General features: G+C 42.2%; 1 protein-coding gene across 1 annotated transcript; it reads left to right on the top strand.

Moving 5' to 3' along the window:
• The first annotated feature begins 1,224 nt into the window (after positions 1–1,224).
• Positions 1,225–25,543, top strand: c6h6orf62 (chromosome 6 C6orf62 homolog). Its single transcript, XM_072509728.1, has 5 exons — positions 1,225–2,700; positions 19,386–19,562; positions 20,914–21,039; positions 21,783–21,914; positions 24,170–25,543. Exons 1-5 carry the CDS (start codon positions 2,572–2,574, stop codon positions 24,293–24,295), a joined length of 690 nt encoding a protein of 229 aa, XP_072365829.1. The 5' UTR covers positions 1,225–2,571; the 3' UTR covers positions 24,296–25,543.
• The last annotated feature ends 97 nt before the right edge of the window (positions 25,544–25,640 follow it).

Below are 25,640 nucleotides of genomic sequence, written 5' to 3'. Positions count from 1 at the left end.
CTCAGGTTCCTCCCCCCACCCATCCACACCCTCAGGTTCCTCCCCCTCCCCCCCCATCCACACCCTCAGGTTCCTCCTCCCCCCCCCCCCCCATCCACACCCTCAGGTTCCTCCTCCCCCCCCCCCCCATCCACACCCTCAGGTTCCTCCTCCCCCCCCCCCCCATCCACACCCTCAGGTTCTTCCCTCCTCCCCCCCCACCAATCCACACCCGCAGGCTCCTCCTCCCTTTCCCCATCCCCGCCCTCAGGCTCCTCCCTCTCCCCATCCCCACCCCAACCTCAGGCTCCTCCCTCTCCCCATCCTCAGGCTCCTCCTTTTCCCCACCCCCAGGTTCATCCTCTTCTCCCCAAAATCAACATCCCCAGGTCCCCTACTCCTATCACACCCTGGACCCTCAATTCCTAATCCCCATCCACAGGTATTTTACCAAGACAACATCCCATACTCTTGGTTCCCTGACCTCCACCCAACCTTCATGTTCCCCCATTCTCTTTGTTCTAACGCATACTTTATTCTAAAGCCCTTTATTCTGTGTGTGTAATTTTTCAGAAAATAATTCAGTGACTGCAAAACAGTTGGGAGCTTATGTATTAGAAGCGCTTTTTAGAAGTTTTTCAACAGTATGCATCTCTATCCAGCTGTTTTCCACAAGTAAATCCGCCCCCCCAAATAACTTCATTCTCTAACTCCCTCTTAATAATAAAAAATAACTTCTCCTCCTCTGCTGCTCAAATCCATCATTGCCTAATTCTCTCACCCTGCCAGCACCACCACGCCTCCCTCCGGAACTTTATCGAGTGTTATAGTCGACAGTGAGATGACTGAATGCGAGACAGGATTTTTATTCTCTCTCTCTCTCTCTCTCAATTACAGTACAAACACAAGACGCATGTTTTGAGTGCACCGCGGCGCTTAATCAATGACCCCAGTCCCACATATTGCCAACACTCTCAAAGAACCAACCCGGAACCAGAAAGGAGCGAGGTCACGTCTCCGCCTTATAAACAAGACAGCACGTGACATGGCGTGACGTAGGAGACAGGCTCACAGCGATTGAGATTAAAACAGAATTTTGAAAAAATATATTATAATAGCACGGTGCGTTGGCATTACTATGCTAACAGAATGTGTTAAGTTTAAAAATGTGATTTGAGAAAAATCAATTTGGGGGGGGAGGGGGGTTGGGTGGGTTGTGACGTAAGTGCGGCCATCTTGTCTGGAGAGGTGACGGTGGAGCGGGAGGGAAAGAAAGAAGGAAGGAAAGAAAAGGAAGGAAGGAAGGAAGGGGCGACACGGGAGTGAGGCAGACCCGAACTGCGAGGGAGCGAGCAAGCAAGCAGGCGAACGGTTAATAGATAGATAGAGAGCGAGAGGGAGCAAGTGAGCTCTCCATCGCTGAACTTTGCGAGGGAGGGAGAGGGAAATCGAGCCCGAGGCAGGCTGAAGGAGCCGAGGGCCAGGCCGCTTCTTTGTGCGGTTTTCTCAAACCAATAGCCCGCTTTTTTTAAAAGACTATGGGCGACCGAGAGCGCAGAGAGCGCTATTCGCTCACACTGACGGGTTTGACCGGGTCCGTGGTCTCTTCTTGACATGGGCGGGGAGTGACATTGAACGTTGGTTTGCAATATATATATATATATTAACGTATATATGTGTATATATATATATATGTTAAACATAAACAGCTTAGGAAAGGTGGAAAGAGAAAACCAAAACAAAAGAAAGGAAGCAGTTGAAACTCAACATCTGAGTGAGAGGATCTGAAGGAACAAACATGATAAATGATTTAATTTTTTTTGTTTTGTTTTTCAGTGCAGGGAAATGTCAGGAAACGGGGTAGAAATTTGCCACCATGGTGTTGATTGAACTTGTCTCTTTGATAAAGTTAGAAATGCCTTTTTCTTGGATTTTTGTTTGTTTCTGCCCAGGTGCCAATGAGCAGCGCCATGTAGTTGATGTGCCAGTGCAATCCTCCTTTTCCCCTTTTACTGTCTGTCCTTAAAAGAACAACAAAATAACTAGTCCAATATGTTTGAAGGCAGTCATGTTGAAGGATGCAGGTAGAGTTTTCAGGGTGATTTTTGTGTAAGAAGGCAAAATCCTGACTGTGTAAACATGGGATCTGGCTGCATCACTTCTGTGTCATCTTTGGGCACACAGTTAGAATTACAGTTAGGTGTTTAATTTGTTGGTTAGATTCATTGGCATCCATCATTGTAAACTAGTTTTAGTTCAACGGGTTAAAATCTAGCATAATTCGGATTGCTTTGGTTAGTAGGTTTTGTTAAAGTGAATTTAAAACAAAGTCTAATTCCCTGCACTCCCATGAAACCATGTATATATAGGGACTGTTATCATGATTGGACTCTGGCCTACATTTATCCTAAGTTTTTGCACAACGCAGTTTTAGACTTTCTGGTCTAGTAGTTGTGGTAGAATTTTTTTTTCAGTTAGCACTACCAGACTTGTTTGTTCCGTTGCGCTGTTTTCTTTTGAGAGAAATTGCTCTTGCTAGGTTTTGTCAGTTTCTGATGAGCTAGAAACAGGGTTGCCACTTATCCAAACAAAATGGGTGACCCCAACTCTCGGAAGAACCAGACTTTGAATCGACTACGTGCTCAACTTAGAAAGAAGAAGGAATCTCTGGCAGATCAGTTTGACTTCAAGATGTACATTGCCTTTGTATTCAAAGAAAAGGTAGGCATTTTATTTTGTCTTGTCTTCTTAACATGTGGTAGCACAAAAAAATAATGTAGTGTATATCGACCAGACATGGAACTGTTAGACATGTGGGGTGCAAGTAATAGTATGAATCACTTTAAAGGATGTAATATTAAACCATAACTACCATGAAGTTACTGCTATCAGAATAGCTGTATTGCCAGGCAGAGGTAAACTTACATTGGCTAAACTTGTACTAGCTGTGTTCACCAGACTACTGAGGAAATCCAGGTGGTATAATTCATGCTATTAGGTGGTTTGTGAAAATGCTCTGCATTTCAGTAGACCCTTCAAGCACTGAATTTGTGCGTGCGACATGTGACTGTCCCAGATTATGTTGCTCTGCCATTCTCCAAAATTCATTTGGTCTCGAATTCTGAAATCACACTCAGTTTAACTTGGATATAAAGCTTAAATTGCTTCACCATTTACACCGAAACTGAGGGGTAATTGATTTGTGTGCCAAAAAAAACTTGTTCAGAGGCAAGTTACTGCTATCATAATAGCTCTATTGCCAGGTAGAGTCAAACTCTCATTGGCTAGAATTGTACTAATTGTGTGTTGTGGAAAGTGTAGACTGCATTCCATTTAAATGATCTAGCCCTGTCCTTTCTTGCTTATCCAACTATCCCCTTCCTGTTTCCACATTACACACTTTGTAGTCTCTAATTCCAGTATCCGTCTGGCAGTTTGACAATCAATGTTTTCACAGTTTTTTGTGTTTGTTCGTGACATTTTAATCTATCTACCTGGATACCCAAGTGTCTATGGTGTTGCCAATTTTGCACCGGAGGCGCCAATAATGTTGCCCTTTTTAATACTGAGTGGGATACTATCCCACCAGCGTCACCAAGAATGTTGCCAATTAATGATATTGCTTTTCAGATTCGGCAGGTATCAAATGATACCACCGCAAGGTTCAACCGGATATTGATCAAAGACCCAACAACCAGTCAGTTAGTTCAAGTTCAAAAATGGTTTATTTACACACCAGATTAACTCTCACGTGCAACATAAAAACACTACAAGCGAAATTATACCTAACACTACAACAACCTGTACTTCACTTCAGGCACCCGGCTTTGGCAGAGGAACAAGGCCTTTGTTCGGATCTGGAGTGGCTGGGTCTGGAGAAGTAACTTTGGTTCTGCTGGGCTCATCCGCCTGGTAGCGATCGTTGATCTTGAACTTGCTTCTGGTCGAGATGCTGCAGTTGGCTTCAGGTATAGGCCGGGCCGAAGAGTGCCAGGGCCAAAAGAGATCAAACACATGGCAGTGTCTCTCTTTATCCTTTGGGGTTTTGTGCTCTTTTGGGCGGTCCTTAGCTTTGGACCCAATAATTCGGCAGGCTTCGATTACTGCGTTCGATTTGAGCCAATAAAGGGGCAGGTGCCTTGATGATTGGGTGTGTCCTGAGCGGTCATTGATCTTGGCTGTTTGGGCTTCCTGGGTGAAGGGAGTGGCACCAATGTGTCTGGAATTGTATCTAATACCTGAGTACCCGTCCTTTGTCCTAGGGAAATGGGCCATTAGAATGCAAATCGGCGAGGGGTTTCAATACTGTCTGGTTCTCTGTTAGCAAATATACATTTAGGTTCTGAGTTTGCCTGAATCCTGTATTGGCCATATTTCCCTTTAGTCTTTGCGAGTATCCATGTTTCCTTTGTAAGTGGCCATCCCAGGTGGCTACAATGGACATCCACTGTTCCTAGCTTTTCACCATTCAGAAAGTGCACCCTTTGTCTTTCGCAGGTACTCAAATCACATCCAGCTACTTCACGACCACGTGAGTCATCCACTACCTCTAAATTGTCAGATGGATTTTGGATGAGCAGAAATTTCCTCCAATTAAATGCTGGAAGACTGAAGGAATTGTTTTCGCTCCCTGCCCCAAACTTTGTTCCCAAGCCACTGACTTCATCCCTCCTGTTGGCAACTCACTGTTTGCAATCTTGGGGTCATATTTGACATGGCGATGTGTATCTGATCACTTAACACCTTCATAAAGACTGCCTATTTCTACCTCTAGAACATTACCTGAGTCCACTCCTGTCTCCACTCATCTATTACTGAAATCTTCATAAGTGCCTTTTTTTTTACCTCTAGAGCTGAATATTCTGCTGTCTTCCATGTTCCACCTCTGTAAACTTCAACTCGTCCAAAGTTCTGCTGCCCGTGTCCTAAATCGCACCATGTCCCATTCATTGAGCACTCTTTGCTCATTTATCTACACTGCCTACGGGTTAAGTTAGAACTTTATTTTTAAAATTCCTATTCTTGCTTCCAAATCTCTCTCCCCTCCCTATCTCTAATCTCCTCCAACCCCACAAAACACATCTACACTCTTCTAATTTTGGTCTCTTCAGTATACCAGATTTTAATCACCGCTCCATTGGTGGTAGGGGGCAGGTGTTGTATCTAATAATAGTAATAATCGCTTATTGTCACAAGTAGGCTTCAGTGAAGTTACTGTGAAAAGCCCCTAGTCGCCACATTCCGGCTGTGATATGGTACAAATTAAGTAATTGCATGATGGGAAAACTAGTCAATGGGAAGACTGGTCAAAATGTTTGATACAATGTAAGAAAAGCTGAACTACTCATTCCAGCTCACCAGGCCCATGTAAAGAATGCTCACAGCCCACCAGACCCCTGTAAGAAATGCTGCCCTAACCATTTCAGACTGAGACTGATGAGGCCAACTCTGCATAACTTGAAGTCTGAAAAGATCAGCGAAGGTCGAGCCATTCCAAAACACTGGACCTCAGCAACTCCTGATAAAACTAACTCGTCATAACCCAGGGCCGTAGGAATTAAACAAGATAAGTTCAGGAAGAAAATTCTATTCCGACCTTTCAATGTTCCCTCCAAGGACAAGATAATGGTATGAGTGATGTGACCAAAAAAGGTCTGTTCTATGCTTCCGTTTGTATTTCCGATCAAATTCTTGACTATACTGTTGTCATGCAATCTTGATAATGTATAAATATTAAGATAATTCTCTGCGAAAGTGCGGAACTTGCGAAACACTCAGCAGTTTTGTTGACTGCTCTCTGACTTCAAGTTTCAGCCAGTACTGCATGCAGTCTTTTCGAAAATAAAGCTTTGTTATTTTGTCTTAATGAGTGTGTTGAATCTTTCTACTACAGAAGCGGGAAAATATTGACTTTAGCACGGCGCCTGTTCGGGGAGGCTGGTACCTAAGCCCTGGAATTCTGTCTTTTATCTCTACCTCACTTTCCTCTTTTAAAACCTATTGCTGTGACTGAACTTTTGGTCACATGCTTTAAAATCTCCCTGTGGTAGGTGTCACAAGGCGATTTATCATGCTCCTGCGAAGGATTTAAAAAACATTTTCACGGGATGTGTGTCACTGGCTAGGCTATCATTTATTCCCCACCTATGTCCGGGATGTTGATTGTGGGAGGTTCAGCGATGGTAATGCTATTGAATGTCATGGGGAAGATGGTTGGTTAGGTGTTCTCATTAGTGATGGTCACTATTTGGCAGAAATGTTACTTTCACTTATTAGCCCAAGCCTGAATGTTGTCCAGGTGTTGCTGCATATGGGCACGGCCTGCCTCCGTGTCTGAGGAGTTGCTGAATATTGTCAGTGAACATCTCCACTTCTATTATAATAAAATAATCTTTATTGTCACAAGTAGGCTTACATTAACACTGCAATGAAGTTACTGTGAAAAGCCCCTAGTCGGTACATTCTGGCGCCTGTTCGGGTACACTGAGGGAGAATTCGGAATGTCCAAATTACCTAACAGCACGTCTTTTGGGACTTGTGGGAGGAAACTGGAGCACCCGGAGGAAACCTACGCAGACACAGGGAGTACGCGCAGACTCCACACAGACAGTGACCCTATCCGAGAATCGACCCTGAAGCTGTGGATCCTGGAACTGTGAAGCAACAGTGCTACCCACTGAGCTACCTTGCCGCCCCTGCCTTGTAATGGAAGGAAGGTCATTGATGAAGCAGCTGTAGATGGTTTGGCCTAGGAGACTACCCCGAGGAACTCCTGCAGTGATGTCCCAGAGGGGCTGCACAGTGGTTAGCACTGCTGTTTCCAAGCGCCAGAAACCCAAGTTCAATTCCAGCCTTGAGTGACTGTCTGTTTGGAGTTTGCACATTCTCCCCGTGTCTGCATGGTTTCCTCCGGGTGCTCCCGTTTCTTCACACAGTCCCAAAGATATGCAGGTGGTGGATTGAACATACTAAATTGCCCCGTAGGGTTATGGGGTTACAAGGGATAGGGTGGGGGGTGCATAGATAGGTGCTCTTTCAGAGGATTGTTGTGGACTTAATGGGCCGAATGACCTACTTTTGCACTGTAGGGGTTCTATGATGAACTGAGATCCTGCAACAACCACAAGCATCTTCCTTTGTGTCAGGTTTGACTTCCAATCGGTGGAGAATTTTTCTCCTGCAGACTTAAAGTCAAGAGTAGTCACATTGACCACACTTCTTGAGTTCAGCTCTTTTGACCATGCTTGGACCAAGCCTGTAATGAGGTCAGGACCTAAGTGGCCCTGGCTAACCCAAACTAAATGTCAGCGAGAATATTATTGCTGAGTAACTGCCGCTTGACAACACTGTGACCTCTTCCTTTGCTTCGAGTAGACTGATAGGACGGTAATTGGTCAGGTACGATATGTTCTGCTTTTTGTGAACCGGGATTATCCAAGTAACTCTCCAAATTGCTGACTCGATGCCAGTGTCGCAGCTGTACGGGAACAGCTTGGCGAGGGGCGCAGCAGTTTCTGGAGCACATGTCTTCAGTGCTACTGCTAGAATATTGTCAGGGTCCATGGCCTTGGGTCTGGTGCATTTAACCATTTCTTTATATCACATGGAGTGAATCAGAGTGGTTGGATGCTGGTGACCTCAGGAGGAGGGTGCGATGGATCATCGATCATCCACTCAGAACTTCTGGCAGAAGATGGTTGCAAGTTCTTCAACCTTGTCTTCTGCACTGATGTGCCAGAATACCCATCCTTGAGGTGAAATTATTTGTGGAGTTGCCTCCTCTAGTTAGTCACAGTAACTTTGCAGTGTTAATGTAAGCCTACTTGTTACAATAATAAAGATTATTATTAGTTGTTTAATTGTCGACCACCATTGACGGCTGAATGTGCCTGGACTGCAGAGCTTAGATCTGATCCATTAATTGTGGAATCGCTTAGCTCTATCATATGCTGCTTCTGCTGTTTGGCATGCAAGTAGTCCTACTTTGTAGCTTCATCAGGTTGACACCTCATTTTAGGTGACCCTGGTGTTGCTTCTGGCATTTCCCCCTACACTCTTCCTTGACCCAAGGTTGATCCCCAGCTTCATGTAAAGGTATAGCCGGAGGTGTGCTAAACCATGAAATTACAGATGTGGTTGATTACAGTGCTGCTGCTGATGGCCCACAGTATCTCACGGCAGTTTTAGGTTTCTAGATCTGTTCGAAACCTATAATAGGAATCTTAATGTCACAAGTAGGCATATATTAACACTGCAATGAAGTTACTGTGAAAATCCCCTAGTCGTCACACTGCGGTGCCTGTTCGGGTACACTGAGGGAAAATTCAGAATGTCCAATTCACCTAACAAGCATGTCTTTCAGGACTTGTGGGTGGAAACCGGAGGAAACCCATGCAGACACGGGGACAACATGCAGACTCCGCACAGATAGTGACTGAAGCCAGGAATCTAACACAGGTCCCTGTCGCTGTGAAGCAACAGTGCTAACCACTGTGCTACCATGACGCGCATAAGTAATGGCTTTGGCAAACTGAAAGGTTCCACTGAGGTTTGAACTCGGATTGCTGGATTCAGAGTGAAGAGTTCTCACCATTACACCATAGAACCCTAGCTATCCACCATGGAACCCCAGCTATCCCATCTAGCACAGTGGTGGGGCCTCATAATACGATGGAGGGTATCCTCAATGTGCCAAGAATCGTTAAATGGTCACTCTTGACAATTCAAGTACCTGCCCATTATTCCTACTTTCTACTAACTAATTTCTCAACCAGATCAATAATTTACTTTCAATTTCATGAGATTTGGAGCATTGATATTAACCAGAACCACCGGAGCACCCACCAGAGAGCCACAATATGCCTGCCATTGAGGTTGGACAAGATTTTAGCAGCAGAACTCTGAGCCCTTTTATTATTAATATGGCCTCACCACGGACCCCATTATCGAAGCCTGAATGAAAGCCTTGTCCCACCCACCCCTTCTTTAGCCTTTTCTGGTCTCTTGACCCACAAATGAGTCTCTTGCAAAAACTCTTGTCAAAATTTAAAGTCTTACGGTGAGCAAAGACTCTCGACCTTTTCTCTGGGCTGTTCAACCCCCTGACATTCCAGGTGACCAAATGAATTGGGGGTTCCCAGCCCCCTCCATCCGGAGTCAGCCATTCCACCAAGAGAAATTGCCCAACATATACATAATAGATACAGGAACCAGTGTCACTCATGATGGCCACTAAACCAAAACCAAATCACAAGACTGAACAAAAAAAATCTGCAGACATGGTCAGCAAACTACACCTCCATCACCCCATTCCTGTCCCTAAGATCCTACCATACCCAAATACGCATATAAGAAGCAAGGTGAACAGAGACCACTAAAATTGACTTCTAACAAACCTAAGCAAAACAAGAATACTAAGCTCATTATCTAAAAAATTACAATAATCTTTTATTGTCGCAAGTATGAAGTTACTGTGAAAAGCCCCTAGTCGCCACATTTCGGCACCTGTTCGGGTAAGCCGGTATGGGAATTGAACCCGCGCTGCTGGCCTTGTTCTGCATTACAAACCAGCTGTCTAGCCCAGTGAGCTAATGAGCTGTGGTCAACACTGCTCCTGTTAGCTAACTCTTAGGTTAACAGGGAGGCTGCCAGCTGGAGTGAAGAAAAATGGTTACAAACAACAAAATACTAAAACCACATAACCCAAATCTAAGCCCAAAATGTAAAAATCAACCCCAACAAGAACAGGAAAATGCAAAAATAAACATGGAATTCCAACATGCCCGTCCCCAACACCAAAAAACTCAAATCACACTGTGTCCAACCCATGGTTTTTGACAAAGGAGTTCACTTTTGTACAGGGTGGCCTTGGCTTTGTTGTATGTAGCCTTGTTTGCCAGCTCTGCTCCTAAGTCTTGGTGAAACCTGATGGCGTGGCTTTCCCATTTGAAGTCATGATGCTCCCTCGCCCATCTCAGAACCCGCTCTTTCTCTTTGAAGCTATGGAACTTCACTATTGCCACACTCAGGTCGAGGCCTCTGCCGGAGTGTACGGTGGGTTTGGTCCAACTCAGCAGGGGGACCTGAATCTACTCTCCGCCACCATATTCCCGAAATCTGTGCAAAATACTCGGTGGATTGGGCCTTCCATCCCCACCACGGCCCCACAATTCGAGCATTTTGCCTCCTGGACTGATTCTCTAAATCATTTACCTTGGCCGTCAGCAATTTATTCCCTTTGACCACAAGACATCTCCGTCTCCAGTGAGGCTACCTGATCACGATGTCCCGAAAATGGCCACTTCCATATCTTTTATCGTGCTCCATGGGCTTTTACGATTTTGTTGGTCTTCTCCAGGAGCACTCGGGTGGAAGCCAAGGCCGCCTCCATCGATTTCCGGAGGTTCTCCGACACACTGCCCCCCTCCCCCCAGTATTTATCAAATTCTTTTGCCGAGGTATTCGAAAGCCCCTCAGCTGTTAGTCGAGTGGCCAGAGCCCCAGAGGCTGCCTTTGCCAATTTCTCTGCAGACAAGTTCTGAGAGGCCTTCGATTCCATCGACTAACGTCTACTATCTGCCTTGTTTCCCCTGACCTTTCTGGGCATTTCACCTATATAGGTTCCTTATCCCATTAATCATATGAGTTTACAAAAGAAAATACCCCCTGAAACTAAGAGAAAAGAGCAAAAAGTGCAGTGCTCTAGTGGGAGCCACCTCATGCACATCTTCCCCTTACATAACACCCCCAGAAATCCGGGTCAGTGCAAACTTGATTGGACAAATGGCCTCCTTTGCACTCCAGGGACTCTAATTAAGACTGACTTTGGTGTCTTTCCTCAGTAACTGGCTATCAGGAATATAACATGACCTACCCCGTTTAAGTCTATGCTGGCTCTCAGCTGAAAATCTTCAAGGTGTTCTGTCACGTTATTAATTGTAGACTACAGTAATCTCTCAGTCAGATAATTTTTTTTAAAGTAATCTTTATTGTCACAAGTAGGCTTACATTAACACTGCAATGAAGTTACTGTGAAAAGCCCCTAGCCGCCACATTCCGGCGCTTGTTTGGGTACACGGAGGAGAATTCAGAATGTCCAAATTACCCAACAGCACGTCTTTCGGGACTTGTGGGAGGAAACCGGAGCACCTGGAGGAAACCCACGCAGTCACAGGGAGAACGTGCAAACTCCGCACAGACAGTGACCCAAGCCGGAAATTAAACCTGGGATCCAGGTGCTATGAAGCAACAGTGCTAACCACTGTGCTACTGTGCTGCCCACGATGTTGGGGAACTGGTCCTTAATTCCTGGGTCTCCTCCACGCGCACACACAAACACCCCCCCCCCCCCCCCCCCCCCCAAATGTCTTAAATAGTGGAGCAATCTGCACACAATTTTCCAATCTAAAGCAATGATTTTAATTGGAAAATTTTGGCAGATTATGGTTGGGGCATCTGCAATATTTTCACCCACTTCCTTTTAAAGTTCTGGGATGGATCACGGATGGTCCTGGAGATTTTCTAACATCATTTGCACCACCATCTTTAGTAACATTTTTACAGCTGTTTTTGCTTAAAGTAATTTTCATGAGTTTCTGGCTTGGCTTCAATATTAGTTTCTATAAAATATGCAACATGCTGTTTAATCCTTTCCCCTGTTAGGATTGATGCAAAGGAATTATTACCCGTGTCAGTCATTTCTTTATTTTCATGACACATTATCAATATCATCAATATAAGGGGTGCACGTTGTGCCTGTCCACCCTCTTTTTCCTAATGTAATTGTATATGTTTTTTAGTTGATTCTGATATCCCTTCCTAGTTCCTTATTGTACTATTATCAGTTCTGACATACTTGCTATTCTCGGTACATTTCCCATTCACCAGGTTCTGTGCTATTTTTGTATGTTTTTTCTTTTGATTTTATGTTGTCCTACCTCTTTAGTAACCCATTGCTTTTTTTTTACGAGATTTTGTCGCTTGGGGGTTCAAGCTGGTTTTGTATCACATTTATTTTTGAATGCCTTCAACCAAGGTTACTGAGGCACTCTCATCGCACTGAAGTCAGTCTTCAATGACTAAATATAGAAAGTTGGCTGTTCCACATCTGTCTCTTTCCAACATTACGTTGAACTCAATCATATTTTGACCTAAAGTGGAGTGCATCTATGTACTTGACCATACCAGATATGGATACATTGATCCAGTGGTTGATGTTCTTCAGCCTGGTCACCTACAATTTCAGGAAGTCACCATGTCCTGTTTGTGTTATTTTTCAATAAGTGCAGTGTGGTGTTTGAAAGGGAGAAATGTGAAAAGGATTCTCATATTCTTCTAGATATAATGAAGGTTGACTAAGACTGTTCAGAGTAAACTGAGCAAATCTGTTTGGAAAATCACACAATACAGTTGGGGAGATGCTCAAAAGAGCATTTCATGTGATTCAGAAGCAGTTTATACCCATAAGGTGCAAGAGCTTGATGTTTCAAAAATGAAAGCCATAGACAACAAACATGTACAAATGAAAAAACACTGATATTGTTTTCTTTACACCATCATACAGATTTTTCTGATCCATTTCAATTTTTTTTTTCTTTTGATAATTTTAGAGTATACAATTCATTTTTTTCAATTAAGGGGCAATTTAGCGTGGCCAATCCACCTAGCCTGCACATCTTTTGGGCTGTGGGGGCAAAACCCACGCAAACACTGGGAGAATGTGCAAACTCCACATGGACAGTGACCCAAAGCCAGGATCGAACATGGGATCTCGGCGCCGTGAGGCAACCGTGCTAACCACTTGCGCCACAATCCATATCAATCTTGTAGTGTTAATTCAATACAGTCTAAATGTGCTCATTTATAATTTGCCGTTCTTTATTGTGAGCCAATTTTAAGAAACCTCCTTTGCTAATTGATTTTTTTTTTCTAGCTCATTAATGGCCTAATCATAGAATCCTTACAGGAAGGAAGCCATTTCGCCCATCGGGTCTTCACCATCCCTCCAATAGGGCACTCCACTGAGGCCCAACTTCCCTGTCCTATCCCCGTGACCCCACGCATTGATCATAACCAATCCACCTAACCTGCACATTTTTGAAATGTGCGAGGAAACTGGAGTATCAGGTGGAAACTCTCACAGACTCGGGGAGAATGTGCAAACGCCATGCAGTCACGCAAGATCGGAACTGAACTCAGGCCCCATGTGCTGATAGACCACTGTGCCGGCCTCCTCTTCTCAACTGACTTCTGTCAACACATAATTAGAGATGTGAAGAATTCTGTGGCTTCTTTGTTCATTTTATCTCCTAGCCAAATCAGCAGAACTCATGACGCAACAAATGTAAAATAAATTGATTATCAATCGGGGCTGTTTAGCACACTGGGCTAAATCGCTGGCTTTGAAAGCAGACCAAGGCAGGCCAGCAGCACGGTTCAATTCCCGTAACAGCCTCCCCGAACAGGTGCCGGAATGTGGCGACTAGGGGCTTTTCACAGTAACTTTATTGAAGCCTACTTGTGACAAGCGATGTTCATTTCATTTTCAATAGCTATCAATTCACCTCTATATGGATTTTAAGAAACTGTTTGTCAAAGTGCCACATGAAAAATCAGTTTAAAAAAAAAAAAAACTTGGCTTGAGGAATTAGGGTCAATTTGGATTTTTAAAAATGGACTTAAAGGCAGAAAACAGCAGGCCACTGTAAATGGTTATTTTCACTGGAGGATGGTGGACCCCAAGTTGTCAGGGCTAGGGTATATTTTGGATATTGGAATGCAGAGTAAAATTGAAAATTTTGTTGATTAAACTTGGAGGAGTGGCAAACTAATTGGCTGCAACATGACCACTGGTGGTCTAGCAGAATGGGCAGACAAGTGACGGATGGAATTTAATTAAGTGAAGTTTGAGGATAGGATAGACTACATAGAATTAATGGCACAATTCTAAAGAGTGTGCAAGGACTGAGGGACCTGGGATTACATGTACATAACATAAGAAACAGGAACAGCAGTAAACCACATGGCCCATATCTTTTAATCCCCTGAGACACCATAAATCTGTCTATTCCAGCCTTAAATTTATTCAACGATAGAGCATTCACAACTCTCGAGTTGAGAATTCCAAAGATTCACAACCCTATGAGTGAAGAAATTTCTCCTTCTCTCAGTCCTAAATTATCAGCCCTATATTCTTCTGTTTTAAATTCCACGACCACTGGAAACAATCTGTCCATCCTACCAAACAAAGAATTTTATTGGTATTTAATGCCTTCTAGAAATCCAGGTGTACTACATCTGTTGGTTCCTCCTCTTTATCTATCCTACTAGTTACATCCCTAAAAAACTCTATATATTTGTCAAGCAGGGTTTCCCTTCAGTAAAACCATGTTCTAATCATATTATGCCTTTCTAAGCACATTTTTATGACTCCCTTAATAAATAGATTTCAGGAGTTTCCCAACAACCGATGGTAGACTAACTGGCCTGTAGATCACTGCTTTCTTTCTGTTTCCTTTCTTGAAAAGAAACGTTTGCCAATTTCCAGTCTAATGGAACCATTCCTGAATCTATGGAATTTTGGAGAATCATAGCCAGCAAGTCTATCTCTGCAGCCATCTCTTTTGGAGCCCTGGGATGTAGGCTATTGCGTCCTGGGAATTTGTTGGATTTTAGTCCCTTGAGTTTCTCCAATACCTTTTCTCTGAATTTGTCACTTTCAAACTTTACATGGAATTGGATGATATTATCGTCACAAAGGTTTACCAGGCTGATTCCTGGGATGGTTGGACTGTCATGAGGAGAGACTAAAGAGATTAGGATTATATTCATTGGAGTTTAGACAAGTGAGAGGGGATCTCATAAAAAGTTTTAAAATTCTAACCGGATTAGACTGGGTAGATTCAGAAAGAATGTTCCCGATGGTGGAGGAGCCTAGAACTAGGGGTCATAGTTTGAGCATAAGGGATAAACCTTTTAGGACTGAGCTGGGGAGAAATTTCTTCACCCAGAGTGGTGACTCTGTGGAATTTGTTACCACAGAAAGTTATTGAGACCAAAACATTGTGTAATTTCAAGAGAGAATTAGATGTAGCACTTTATAAAAAAAAAAAAAATCTTTATTGTCACAAGTAACACTGCAATGAGGTTACTGTGAAAATCCCTAGTCGCCACATTCCGGCACCTGTTTGGGTGCACTGAGGGAGAATTCAGAATGTCCAATTCAACTAAAAAGCATGTCTTTTGGGACTTGTGGGAGGAAACCCACGCAGACATAGGGAGAACTTGGGGATAAAGGGATTATGGGGGGAAGGCAGGATCAGGGTATTGAACTTGGCTGATCAACCTTGATCAACTTGTGACCATGTTTTTGTAATATCAATTAATGTGAATAATTTACCTCTTTGCACCATTTATCTATTTTATTGCAGATGCTTGAGGCATTCAGCTAAAGAACCTTCAATTTCATTTTTCAAATATTTCTTCCCTGCAATGACTTTATTTGCTGATGTACAATTGAGCCCCGGCTAGGGTTGTTTTCCTTGGAGCAAGGAGATTGGGAGATTTGGTAGAGGTGTACAGGATTATGACAGGTTTGAAAAATATAGACAAGGAAAAACTTCCAATTAGTTGATGGCCCAAGGTCTAGGGGGCACAGATTTAAGGTTTTGTTCAAAAGAAGAGGAAGAACATTTTTATGCAGCAAGGGGTAATGGCCTGAAATACTCTACACACAAGGGTGGTGGAAACAGAGGAAATTAATGATTTCAAGAGAATTGAAGGGGCATTTGACGGAAATAAACCCGCAGGGCTTAGGGATAAAACAAGGGAATTGGACTGACTTGATTGCTCCACGGAATGCTAGAACAGACTCAGTGGGACAAATGGCCTCCATCTGTGCCATTTATGTCACTTTGGAACATTGTATGTGAGAATATGACAATTTGGATGGTTAGTTCTAAGAAATCAAATATGAAGATAGTCAACTGTAGGAGGGCTGCTTTCAGTAAATTGAAGCGATCTTGCCTAGGTGGATTGATAGGTAAAACTGTGAATAAGCAATGGAAGGCTTTCAATGTCTAGTAATCTGTATCTCCCGATAAAGCCAATGAATGGCCAAGGAATGTGTATGTCTTTTTTTAACAGCTTTCTCAACTCTGACACATCAGATGTAAAATAAAATTGAGCTCACAAATATCCCTAGCTATTAATGAACATCCTGTCACATTCTAAAGCTTGAGTAGATATACGCCCTGCCTGTGTTCCTGCACCACCTCAAAGTTGAACCATGTAGTGTTGCTAACTTTGCCTTGGTTCAGTTGCTCTGTTTTATTACCTTTGCTCTCGAGTCGCAGGTATCTTTATGATACCGCCACGAGGTTCAAGTCCGAGTAATGATCAATAATCCAATACACCGATTAGTAAGATTTAAATCAAAGCACATTTATTATACCCAGTAATCGCTACTCATGCACAAATTCTACGTCTAAGCTACTTCTACAACTAACAGGCCTATACGTAACTTTGAACTGGCCCACCAGGTCAGGGGAACAAATGGCCTTTCGTTAGGGTTCTGAGTCTGCGAGATTCGAAGTTGGTACGGATTGGTAGCTAGGAGCACCTATCTCGTAGCGAGTGTTGAATTAAGACTTACGATTTCGATGATCACTGGAGTCACTGCATCGGTCACAGTCAATGTTGGTTCGTTTTGCTGGGTGACCCGGGCAGGAAGAAGAGAGCGGTGAAGAGAGCTGCTAAAGAGTGAAGAGAGCTGCTGAAGAGTGAAGAGAGCGATTTGAACTTGGGGCTCAACTCTTGTAGTCCCCAGGGGCTTCTCGCCTTTTGGGGCGGACCCTGTACCTGGTCCCAAGTGATTGGACTTTGTCCCAATCGCTTGGTTCGATTTTCTCCAATACTGGAGCGGTTCCCTGATCGATGGGCGGACTTGAGGTGCTCGTTCACCTCCTTTGTTTCGGCTCCTGCTGGCGCCGAGGAGTCTGGTTTGCTTTGTGTGTCAAAATGTTACTTATTGTTCCCGGGGATTGCTCATCAGTATGCAGATGGCTGTTGCTTTGTTATGCTGATGGTCGCTGGTATCAATGTTGTCTGGTTTTTGCAGAGGTAAATACACAGCAAACCTGCAGCTGCTGGTTTTTGTCTTGTTGGCTGACTTTCCCATCAGCCTTTGCCGTTTGCCATTTTGAATCCGGAGTTGGCCAATTGAAATGAAATAAATCGCTTATTGTCACAAGTAGGCTTCATATGAAGTTACTGTGAAAAGCCCCTAGTCGCCACATTCCGGCGCCTGTTCGGGGAGGCTGCTACGGGAATTGAACCGTGCTGCTGGCCTGCCTTGGTCTGCTTTCAAAGCCAGCGATTTAGCCCTGTGCTAAACAGGCTACACAGTGGCTACAGTAGTTTGTATTGTCACCCCTCATTCTTCCTATCAAATATATCCTGGAATAGTTTTGGGCTAGGAGAGATAGCAACAATGCAGCATTACTGATTAGACGATACTTAGCAGTGGACAGCCTGGTTGGTCACCCACCATATATGTATTAGAATTTGAACCCAAGGAAGTAGTTCTACTGTGGATCAAAAGTGGAGGTGAGACTGCTTTACAGGTGTCCATGTCATTCAGGATGGGAGATAATAGAGATGTTATTTCTATGTGGGTGGTGTAAAAAATGACAATGGGGGACTTTGAGGCAGGATTGGAGAGTGGAGGTGAGAAAGTGGTTAGAAAGAGCTGTGCCATTGATCAGTCTCTGGTCTCAAGGCCAAGTCTGATGACTAGATTGAGGATGATGTTCCTCAGTTTGCAGTCTCGTGGGAGCTGTTTTTTTGATTTGCTATCAGTTGACTTCAGAACCAACACTAAATTGTGTGTGCCTACTGGGAGGAATTGGATCTAGAGAATTGATTTATTTTTGTTGTTTGCCAGTAGGTTATTCATGTATTTTCTATATTCACCATCATGCACAAGACACTACTTTAAATTAAGACAACAATGTTATTGGAAAAATCATTCACATTGGAAAACTTTGCTATATGACCTTCAGTCCATCCAAATTGACGCAAAAATATTTTTTATTAATTAATTTGTTCCAATGTCATAATTAAGGTTATTAGAATAATATTCTCATAGTGTACCCTTTTTTCCCCCTTAATTCTTGGCCGGGACAAGAATATAGCAAGTACTATATTACAAGTTAAACCAAGGCTTAACCATTGAGCCCTTAATTTCAACTGTGACCTCTCAAAGTCTTTATTTTGCCAAGGATCCCTATTGGTCAATCTTGATGTATATTTTAATTTTTAAAAGCTTACAAGATTTCAACATCTTAAACCATGTTCTCACAATACACACCATTATCCTGTTTCAAGACATGATTCAGGCTTCTGCCAGCTAAAGATGACCCTGTTCTGTGACTGCTTGTATGTGGCATTTCTTTATTTAGTGAAGTGACTCTTAAAACGATGATCGGGCCTGAATGTTGACATTCCTCCATGGCAGTCTGCCTTAAAAGCGAGTGCAGAATTTAATGGGGAGGAGATAGAACTTGAACTGTCTACATTTGAGGTGTCAGATGGCCATGCACTCTTGAAACTGAGTGAACGACTGAAGATAACGATTGGAGGCCATGTTAGCTTTATAGGATCAATAGATGGTTGAAAGAAAGGGGAACAGAGCAGGCACATTAAAGTAAAACTGCTGCTTGTAAGGATGATAAACAACACTTGAGGAATTGAACTAAAGAAAAGAGCATTAGACTGGGATGACCAGTTAGAGGTTGAGAGGCCTGTTCCCATGTTGCACATTGTATTTAATTCTCTGTGTTTTTCACTCTTCATACCCCTCTTGTCTCACCCATGCATACAATTTGATTAAAGTTTGCTTCTGGATTAAATTAATTCTTGTGCAGATTTTCAGTTCGCCTCCCTATGATAGGTTTCTTTTGAAGTTGATTTAATTCAAAATAATTCCTTTAATGATTGATGTGCACTAAATTGTCAGTTGATTTATTTTAAACCATTTGTGATCTTCCAGCAAAATGAAGCCTAGTAAACTAACTTGGATTAATATTATAATTTAGCTTTGAGAGTTTCACCTTGCTTAAATGCCGGAATTTCTTTGGAATTGTTTTATTCCACCAGATTTGAATAATTCTTCAGAAAATCATATCCCTTGTGCTCAATAAGAACTAAGGTCAAGTGACATGAGAATTTGTTCTTAATGTGTTATTTTCATCTTTTTTTAAGAAGGACCAACTGCTAGACCATCACTGAATCCAGCTACAACAATGTCTGAGATATTGATATAATTTTTTAAAATAGAAATTTAGAAATGACATAGAATACTTCTTTTTTTTATTTCAAAAATTCCGATTCTGGTATTTTTTTTTAAGAAGAAAAAGCCGGCACTATTTGAAGTGGCTGAAGTGGTACCAGTTATGACCAATAACTATGAAGAAAATATCCTCAAAGGTGTACGGGAGTCCAGTTACTCCCTGGATAGTTCCATAGAGCTGCTGCAGAAGGATGTAGTGCAGCTTCACGCACCTCGCTACCAGTCCATGCGCAGGGTAAGTAGAATATTAAACTGTTATGGTTTGTTTGTTTTAGACCAGAACATAATAGTCTCACATTTGGTAGCATGCTATCACTTGAGACAAAAAAGGAAAAAAGCTGGAAATAAAAAATTTGGAATAACACAGCAGATATTTCATTAAGTGTAAAGTAGGTTCATGTTTTGTGCAACAACCTTTTGTCCACGGGTGAAACAGCGATTGACAACCTCTTGCACATGTGTGAGTACTTGTCTGTTCTAATGCAGACCGTATTCTTATTTTGTGTTTCTGCATCACACCATCACAGAATCAGCTTCATGTTGACCCAGAATTCAGAGCTGGAGTTCCAGTGCAGAGTTTGAGCACTGCACATTCTGACCCAGAATGAGGAATTCTACCGCTAAGCCAAGGATTTGCTTTTGAATTGGGTTGTTAAGGGGCTGGTTTAGCACAGTCGGCTAAATCGCTGGCTTGTAATGCAGAACAATGCCAGCAGCGCGGGTTCAATTCCCGTACCAGCCTCCCTGAACAGGTGCCGGAATGTGGTGACTAGGAGCTTTTCACAGTAACTTCATTGAAGCCTACTTGTGACAATAAGTTATTATTATTATTATGATGCTGTTATTCAATATTCTTGTGGTTGTTGAAACTGATACTTCACAGTTGTTTTAAATGTCTGCTTGTACTGCTGATTTTGTAATCTAATGAAACAAATGTGAAGTATCAACTGCCTTAAACTGGAATTACAGTAGATTCTGTATTGGTGTAATGCTGAAATCGTGACACCTCTGGTAAACCAGTTCATGCTTGGATTGTTTGATTTGGATTATAGTTGTAAATTGTAAAAAGTCACTTCAAATAAATACAAGCTTTTCATTATAAATAAGCCCTTTAAACCATCCAAATGATATTTTTAATTTGGAGAGACAGGATTTCCTTGACCTAAAAGGAATCCCTGAAAATTCTGTGTGTACTGGCAAAGATGCTGGATAAACACAAAGGAATCCTGCAAAGTAGTTTGGCTAAGGCAATATAACATGTGCAGGGAGCAATTTAATCTGACAAAGAATCTAACTTTGTTATTTGTGTAGGCTAAATTCTTAAATTTCCACCAAAAAGTGCATGTGGATTGTTTGTTGTACATGTAGATTAGCATTGAAATAAATACAAGATGCTTCCAGCCTTTCGGACCAAAAGAGAAGATATAGTGATGCCTTACCTCCAGCTTATTTTGTATCTTGAGCTCCAACCAAAGTTATCAAACCTGACTAGGAAAGATGGCTCAGATTGAGATTACTGAAACCTTATGGTTGCTGTACCTGACACAAACACCATTTAATACTTGGGAATTTCCTTCCTCTGTTAGGACGTAATTGGCTGTACACAGGAAATGGACTTTATCCTTTGGCCACGGAATGATATAGAGAAGATGGTCTGTCTCCTGTTCTCCAAGTGGAAGGGTACAGATAGTGAACCTTTCAGGCCCGTTCAGGTACAATTTCAACTCGTTACATGAGTATATAGAATGAATTTTGTGCATGTTTTTCCTCTTGGCAAAATTGATCTTGGCTATAAATTTTCCACGCTTGCTGAAACAGTTATCTTTTTTTAATTACTTCAACAATATTTTGTACAGAATACGTAGTTGTACAAAATTGAATTGATGTTGCTAATGGTTTCTTTGTGCCTGAGTATATGGGATTAATTTCAAACATGACTCCGAATTGTCATCTGTATTTTGGCAAAAAGGATATCTGTTTTTCACTCGCAGTGATGTTTTGACTGATGCTTTGTAGATCATTTTTTAATTGTCTTCGGTTTTGACCCTCCTTCTGGCAGTGTTGACTCCCTGCTGGGTACAATGGGCACGGCATGGCATTTTGCTAAAACAGATTATTCATCTGTGGAACTTGAGCATGTGAAGATTATTTGACATTGGGACATCATTGCCAGGCCTGACCCCCTCCTTACCTGGAGTCCCACATACATGCACTTTAAGCAAAGATGACTGGATGGACATCAGGAGAAGGAACCCTGGCCAATCTGAGCAAGGCGCTGAACCAATTTGCAGCATCACTACACCTCTTTTAGCTGAAATCTGTTAATCTGTATGGAATTTGAATTGAATCTGGGGCAGCCTTGGTCTCTTTGCTCAGCTATTCACTGGATACTTGTTGAGCTGAAAATCTTGTATTTAAAAGTAGAAAGGCATTAACAAATTTGTTGTTTATGCAGGCCAAGTTTGAGTTTCATCATGGTGATTATGAGAAACAGTTTCTGCACTTTAGCCAGAAGGATAAGGCAGGACTCATCGTAAACAACCCAAACCAGTCCATCTTTCTGTTCATTGATCGTCAGCACTTGCAAGTGAGTATAATGCTGCTTGCCATTATTTTTTCTAAAGCTTTTCAGTTCCAGCTGTTTAACTAAGGGAATGTAAAAATTAGTGGCATGGCAGTCAGTTTTAATTGTTTTTAGTGCCATCAGTGTTTACAAGCTGATTCATTCATCTACATTTTTTGCTGCTTAGTGTTTTTTTAACTTATTTTGTGGACTAATGTAGTAGCATTTTAATGGCACATTGATAGAGTTGTGCTGTTAACTCTAGCTGCCATTATATATGACGGTTCCTCTTTACATTGTATATAATTACTTCTAGGAGGCAGCATGGTGGCGCAGTGGTTAGCATTGCTGTCTCACAGCCCGAGACCCCAGGTTTGATCCCGGCTCTGGGCCACTGTCTGTGTGGAGTTGCACTCCCCCCCCCCCCCCCCCCCCCCGGTGTTTGCGTGGGTTTCACACCCACAACCCAAAGATGTGCAGGGTGGGTGGATTGGCCACGCTAAATCGCCCCTTAATTGGGAAAGAAAATGAATTGGGTACACTTAAAAATAAAAAAAATGTAAAATTTTTTTAAAAATAATTACTTCTAGGTTTACTTTCCAGAATCTGCATGAAACCATTGTAATTTGCGTACATTTGTTAACTTGTCTTGTGGCATTTTAAGGGCTGTTGTTGCTTTTTCAGAAATGCTTGCTGTGAAAAGAAGCTGCTCCGCTATTTTGACTCAGCAGGGTGCCCTGTTCATGCATTCAGAGTGGACAATAAATTCATTATTTTGTATAATTTGGAGAATAACGAATGACTGGTTAAGTTTCCATCTCGTACTAAACCGTTAGTCTGTGCAGAGTAACGACTCTCGGTTTAAGTGCTGCAGTTGACTCCAAAAAATCTGGATTGCGAAGTTTGGGGGGGGGGGGGTGAAAATCAGCCAGGGTTCCTGCTTTTGATCAGTCTTTTCTTAGGCAGTCCCTCAGGGTCGAGGGTGACTTGTTTCCATGCTAAAAATGAATTCTTTGGTAACTGAGTCCAACGTGTGACCTATGGTGGCTGTCACAGGTGGGGCAGAGGTTTTTGGAGGGGTGGGTGGGGTGCCAGGATTGCCATGGCCTCCTTTTTGTTGACGATGCGTGGCTTCAGCTTGCTCTCGGTAATGAAACTCGAGTGTTCAGCTCCTTCCGGGGTGCTTTTCCTCCACTTCAGGCCGTCTTGGGCCAGGGATTCGCAAGTGTCGGTGGGGATTCAAGGAGTATTTGAGGGTGCCCTTGAAGCGTTTTCTCTGCCCTCCTGCCGATCACAAAACCGTGTAAGGGCTTGCAGTGTTTGGATACTGGATGAGTTGGGATTGGCTGTGCTGTAATCTCTATACCCAGATAGCCTGCTGTCAGAGCTTAAATATAAATGGCAATTTAGATAAAGTACCAGAGGATGACCTCAGTCTGTTGAACCAGATCTTTGTGTGAGAGGCCTCAGGAGGAGTAGAGAAAATCTTTGTGGAGGGTAGAAACTCAGTGGACAGTATTGCATTGATTTCTATTGTTTATAGCTTTTGAAAAGCTAATTCCACCATAAACTGCGAACAATGTGGTACAGTTATATTAAATCAAATAGACTAAACCAGTTTCTTTTTTTTTAAAAGTAAAGAAAACGTTTAATTTGCGGTTTGTGGCCCAAATGCATTATGTTTCCTCCTGCAAAGAGACCTTTGGTTTTGTCTGTGTCTTGTATGTAAGGATGCCCTATTTGCTTATTGGTATAGGCACATCAAAATCATAAGGGTTAGAATGCAAGCATCCAGGGTGTATGTTGAAACAAACAAAACTATTCTAATTTTGATAGAAACTGCTTGGACCCCCCCCCCTTTCCGGGCACCATAAACAAAAACCCTCCGAAGGCAGAATCTTGGTGTTTAATTTCTGACCCCTGGTGAGTAAGGCTTGACATTTTCTAATAGGGAGGTAGCAATGCATTCTTCACCCTCCGAAGCCTTGTCAAAGCCAAGCCATTTTTAATGTCTGCTATGGATTCTTCTGACGATCAGTCTCAAACCAACTAACGGTAACAAAAATGCATTTTAATAACCTCTAAATTAGACTGATTGGTGCCTGAAAGTTCAAAGTAACATTAGACTTAACTTGTTTTGTGCTTTAAAGAAGAAAAACATACTTGCCTCACTAGATTGAAGTCCTTTGGTTTGCATTTAAGGTGTAGTAGCTGTATTTTAAATTAATAGTTTGTTTTTTGACTGGAGAGTTATGGATTTATTTGTTTTTGTTTTGCAGACTCCAAAAACTAAGGCCATAATTTTCAAGTTGTGCAGTGTCTGTCTTTACCTGCCACAGGATCAGCTTACCCATTGGGGAGTTGGAACCATTGAGGACCATCTCCGTCCCTACATGCCAGATTAGGGGCAACAGCCAGCAAAATAGGGAAGATCATAAGAGCCAACAACAGTGAACTCACATTTCATCTTTATTTCTGAGTTTAAGATGATCCACTCATGAAAAGAACAGTTTGTTACAAAGCATACTCATCTTAAATTTATTTTTTTCCAGTCATGCATATCTCAAGAACTTTATTTCTTTCATGTATTACCTGCATACTCACTGTAATAGGCTGCTTTGCAGTTAATCTGCATTGTGTCAACTCCACATGGAAAACAAAATGGTGAAATTTGAAGAGATCGGTATACTTTGATGCATACATACCAGAAATGTACATATTAGTCTTCTTGTTTGTGCTGGTTATGTACCCTGACAATTACTGTACATGTTATAAAGATGTAATGTTAGGGTGGGAAGTGCATTTGACAAGGATTTCAGCAATTAAAGGATACAACTTAGATGTGTTGTACAGATGAAGGGATTTAAAGCTGAATAGCACTATCATTACGGTCCTGATAGATACATTTATATTGGGCACATACTGGTCACAATTTAATGATGACAAGCAACTTAAAGTGGGGAAAGAAATCTTAAAGTACTCTTTTAAAAACCTCTTGTGTGGGCTACATTTGAGTTTGCTTACATGTTCTTTTTGGATCTCTTTCCCTGAGTTGCTATATAAACGTACAAAGGAGTTTTCCTTCTATTCTTTGGGGAGATTTTAGCAGGTTAATAATGGACAGACTCTGCAGATAACCGAACTGGAGCCTCAAGTAGCAAAAGAGCTACAAAATCGTCACTAAAGTTCAATGTTACTGGAATTTTTTAATAAAAGAGCTTTCCTGTAGCTGAAGCAGCTTATTTACCTAGAAAATGAGGTTGGGACTATAAGATGACGGTAGAAAGTGGTGCAAAATATGCTGGTTGCTGATCGCACAACTGTGTACAAGTTAAAATGACTAATGGAGAATTACCAGTGCTTGCATCCAAGAAAATGCACCTAAAATTGCTTCTTAAAAAAATCTTCTGGAGTCTTTCAATTTGGTTAAGGGGATTGTTTGTAAGACTTGATTTTGAGCTTGTGCAATTAACACGAGGCAGGCTGCCGAGATGAATCGAAGGGGAAATAGCTTTTCTGTGGAGCTGTAAGACTGAGCTTTCTGGGGTTATTTATGCATGCCTGCCACTTCAGATAAGAACAGCGCTAACCAGTAGCAAATTTGTACTCACCTGTTGAAATTGGAAAAAGTGAAAATAAATCTTCAATCCATATTCCGAATTGTCTGAATTGTTTTCTTGAAAAGTGTTTTTGATTCGCCTTTGAAGTACCTTAACTCATGGTAGATGTACACCATTTTAATATTTCTGA

Source organism: Scyliorhinus torazame, chromosome 6, assembly GCF_047496885.1.
Source record: "Scyliorhinus torazame isolate Kashiwa2021f chromosome 6, sScyTor2.1, whole genome shotgun sequence".
NCBI classification, from domain to species: domain Eukaryota; kingdom Metazoa; phylum Chordata; class Chondrichthyes; order Carcharhiniformes; family Scyliorhinidae; genus Scyliorhinus; species Scyliorhinus torazame.
Note: the sequence above shows the minus strand (reverse complement) of the source record. Positions and strands in the feature narration are given on the sequence as shown.

Coding starts and splice junctions, on each gene's coding strand:
- c6h6orf62 (XM_072509728.1), top strand. CDS start 2,572: ATGGGTGACCCCAACTCTCGGAAGAACCAGACTTTGAATCGACTACGT. Junction 2,701..19,385: donor CCTTTGTATTCAAAGAAAAG/GTAGGCATTTTA, acceptor TTTTTTTTTAAG/AAGAAAAAGCCGGCACTATT. Junction 19,563..20,913: donor GCTACCAGTCCATGCGCAGG/GTAAGTAGAATA, acceptor TTCCTCTGTTAG/GACGTAATTGGCTGTACACA.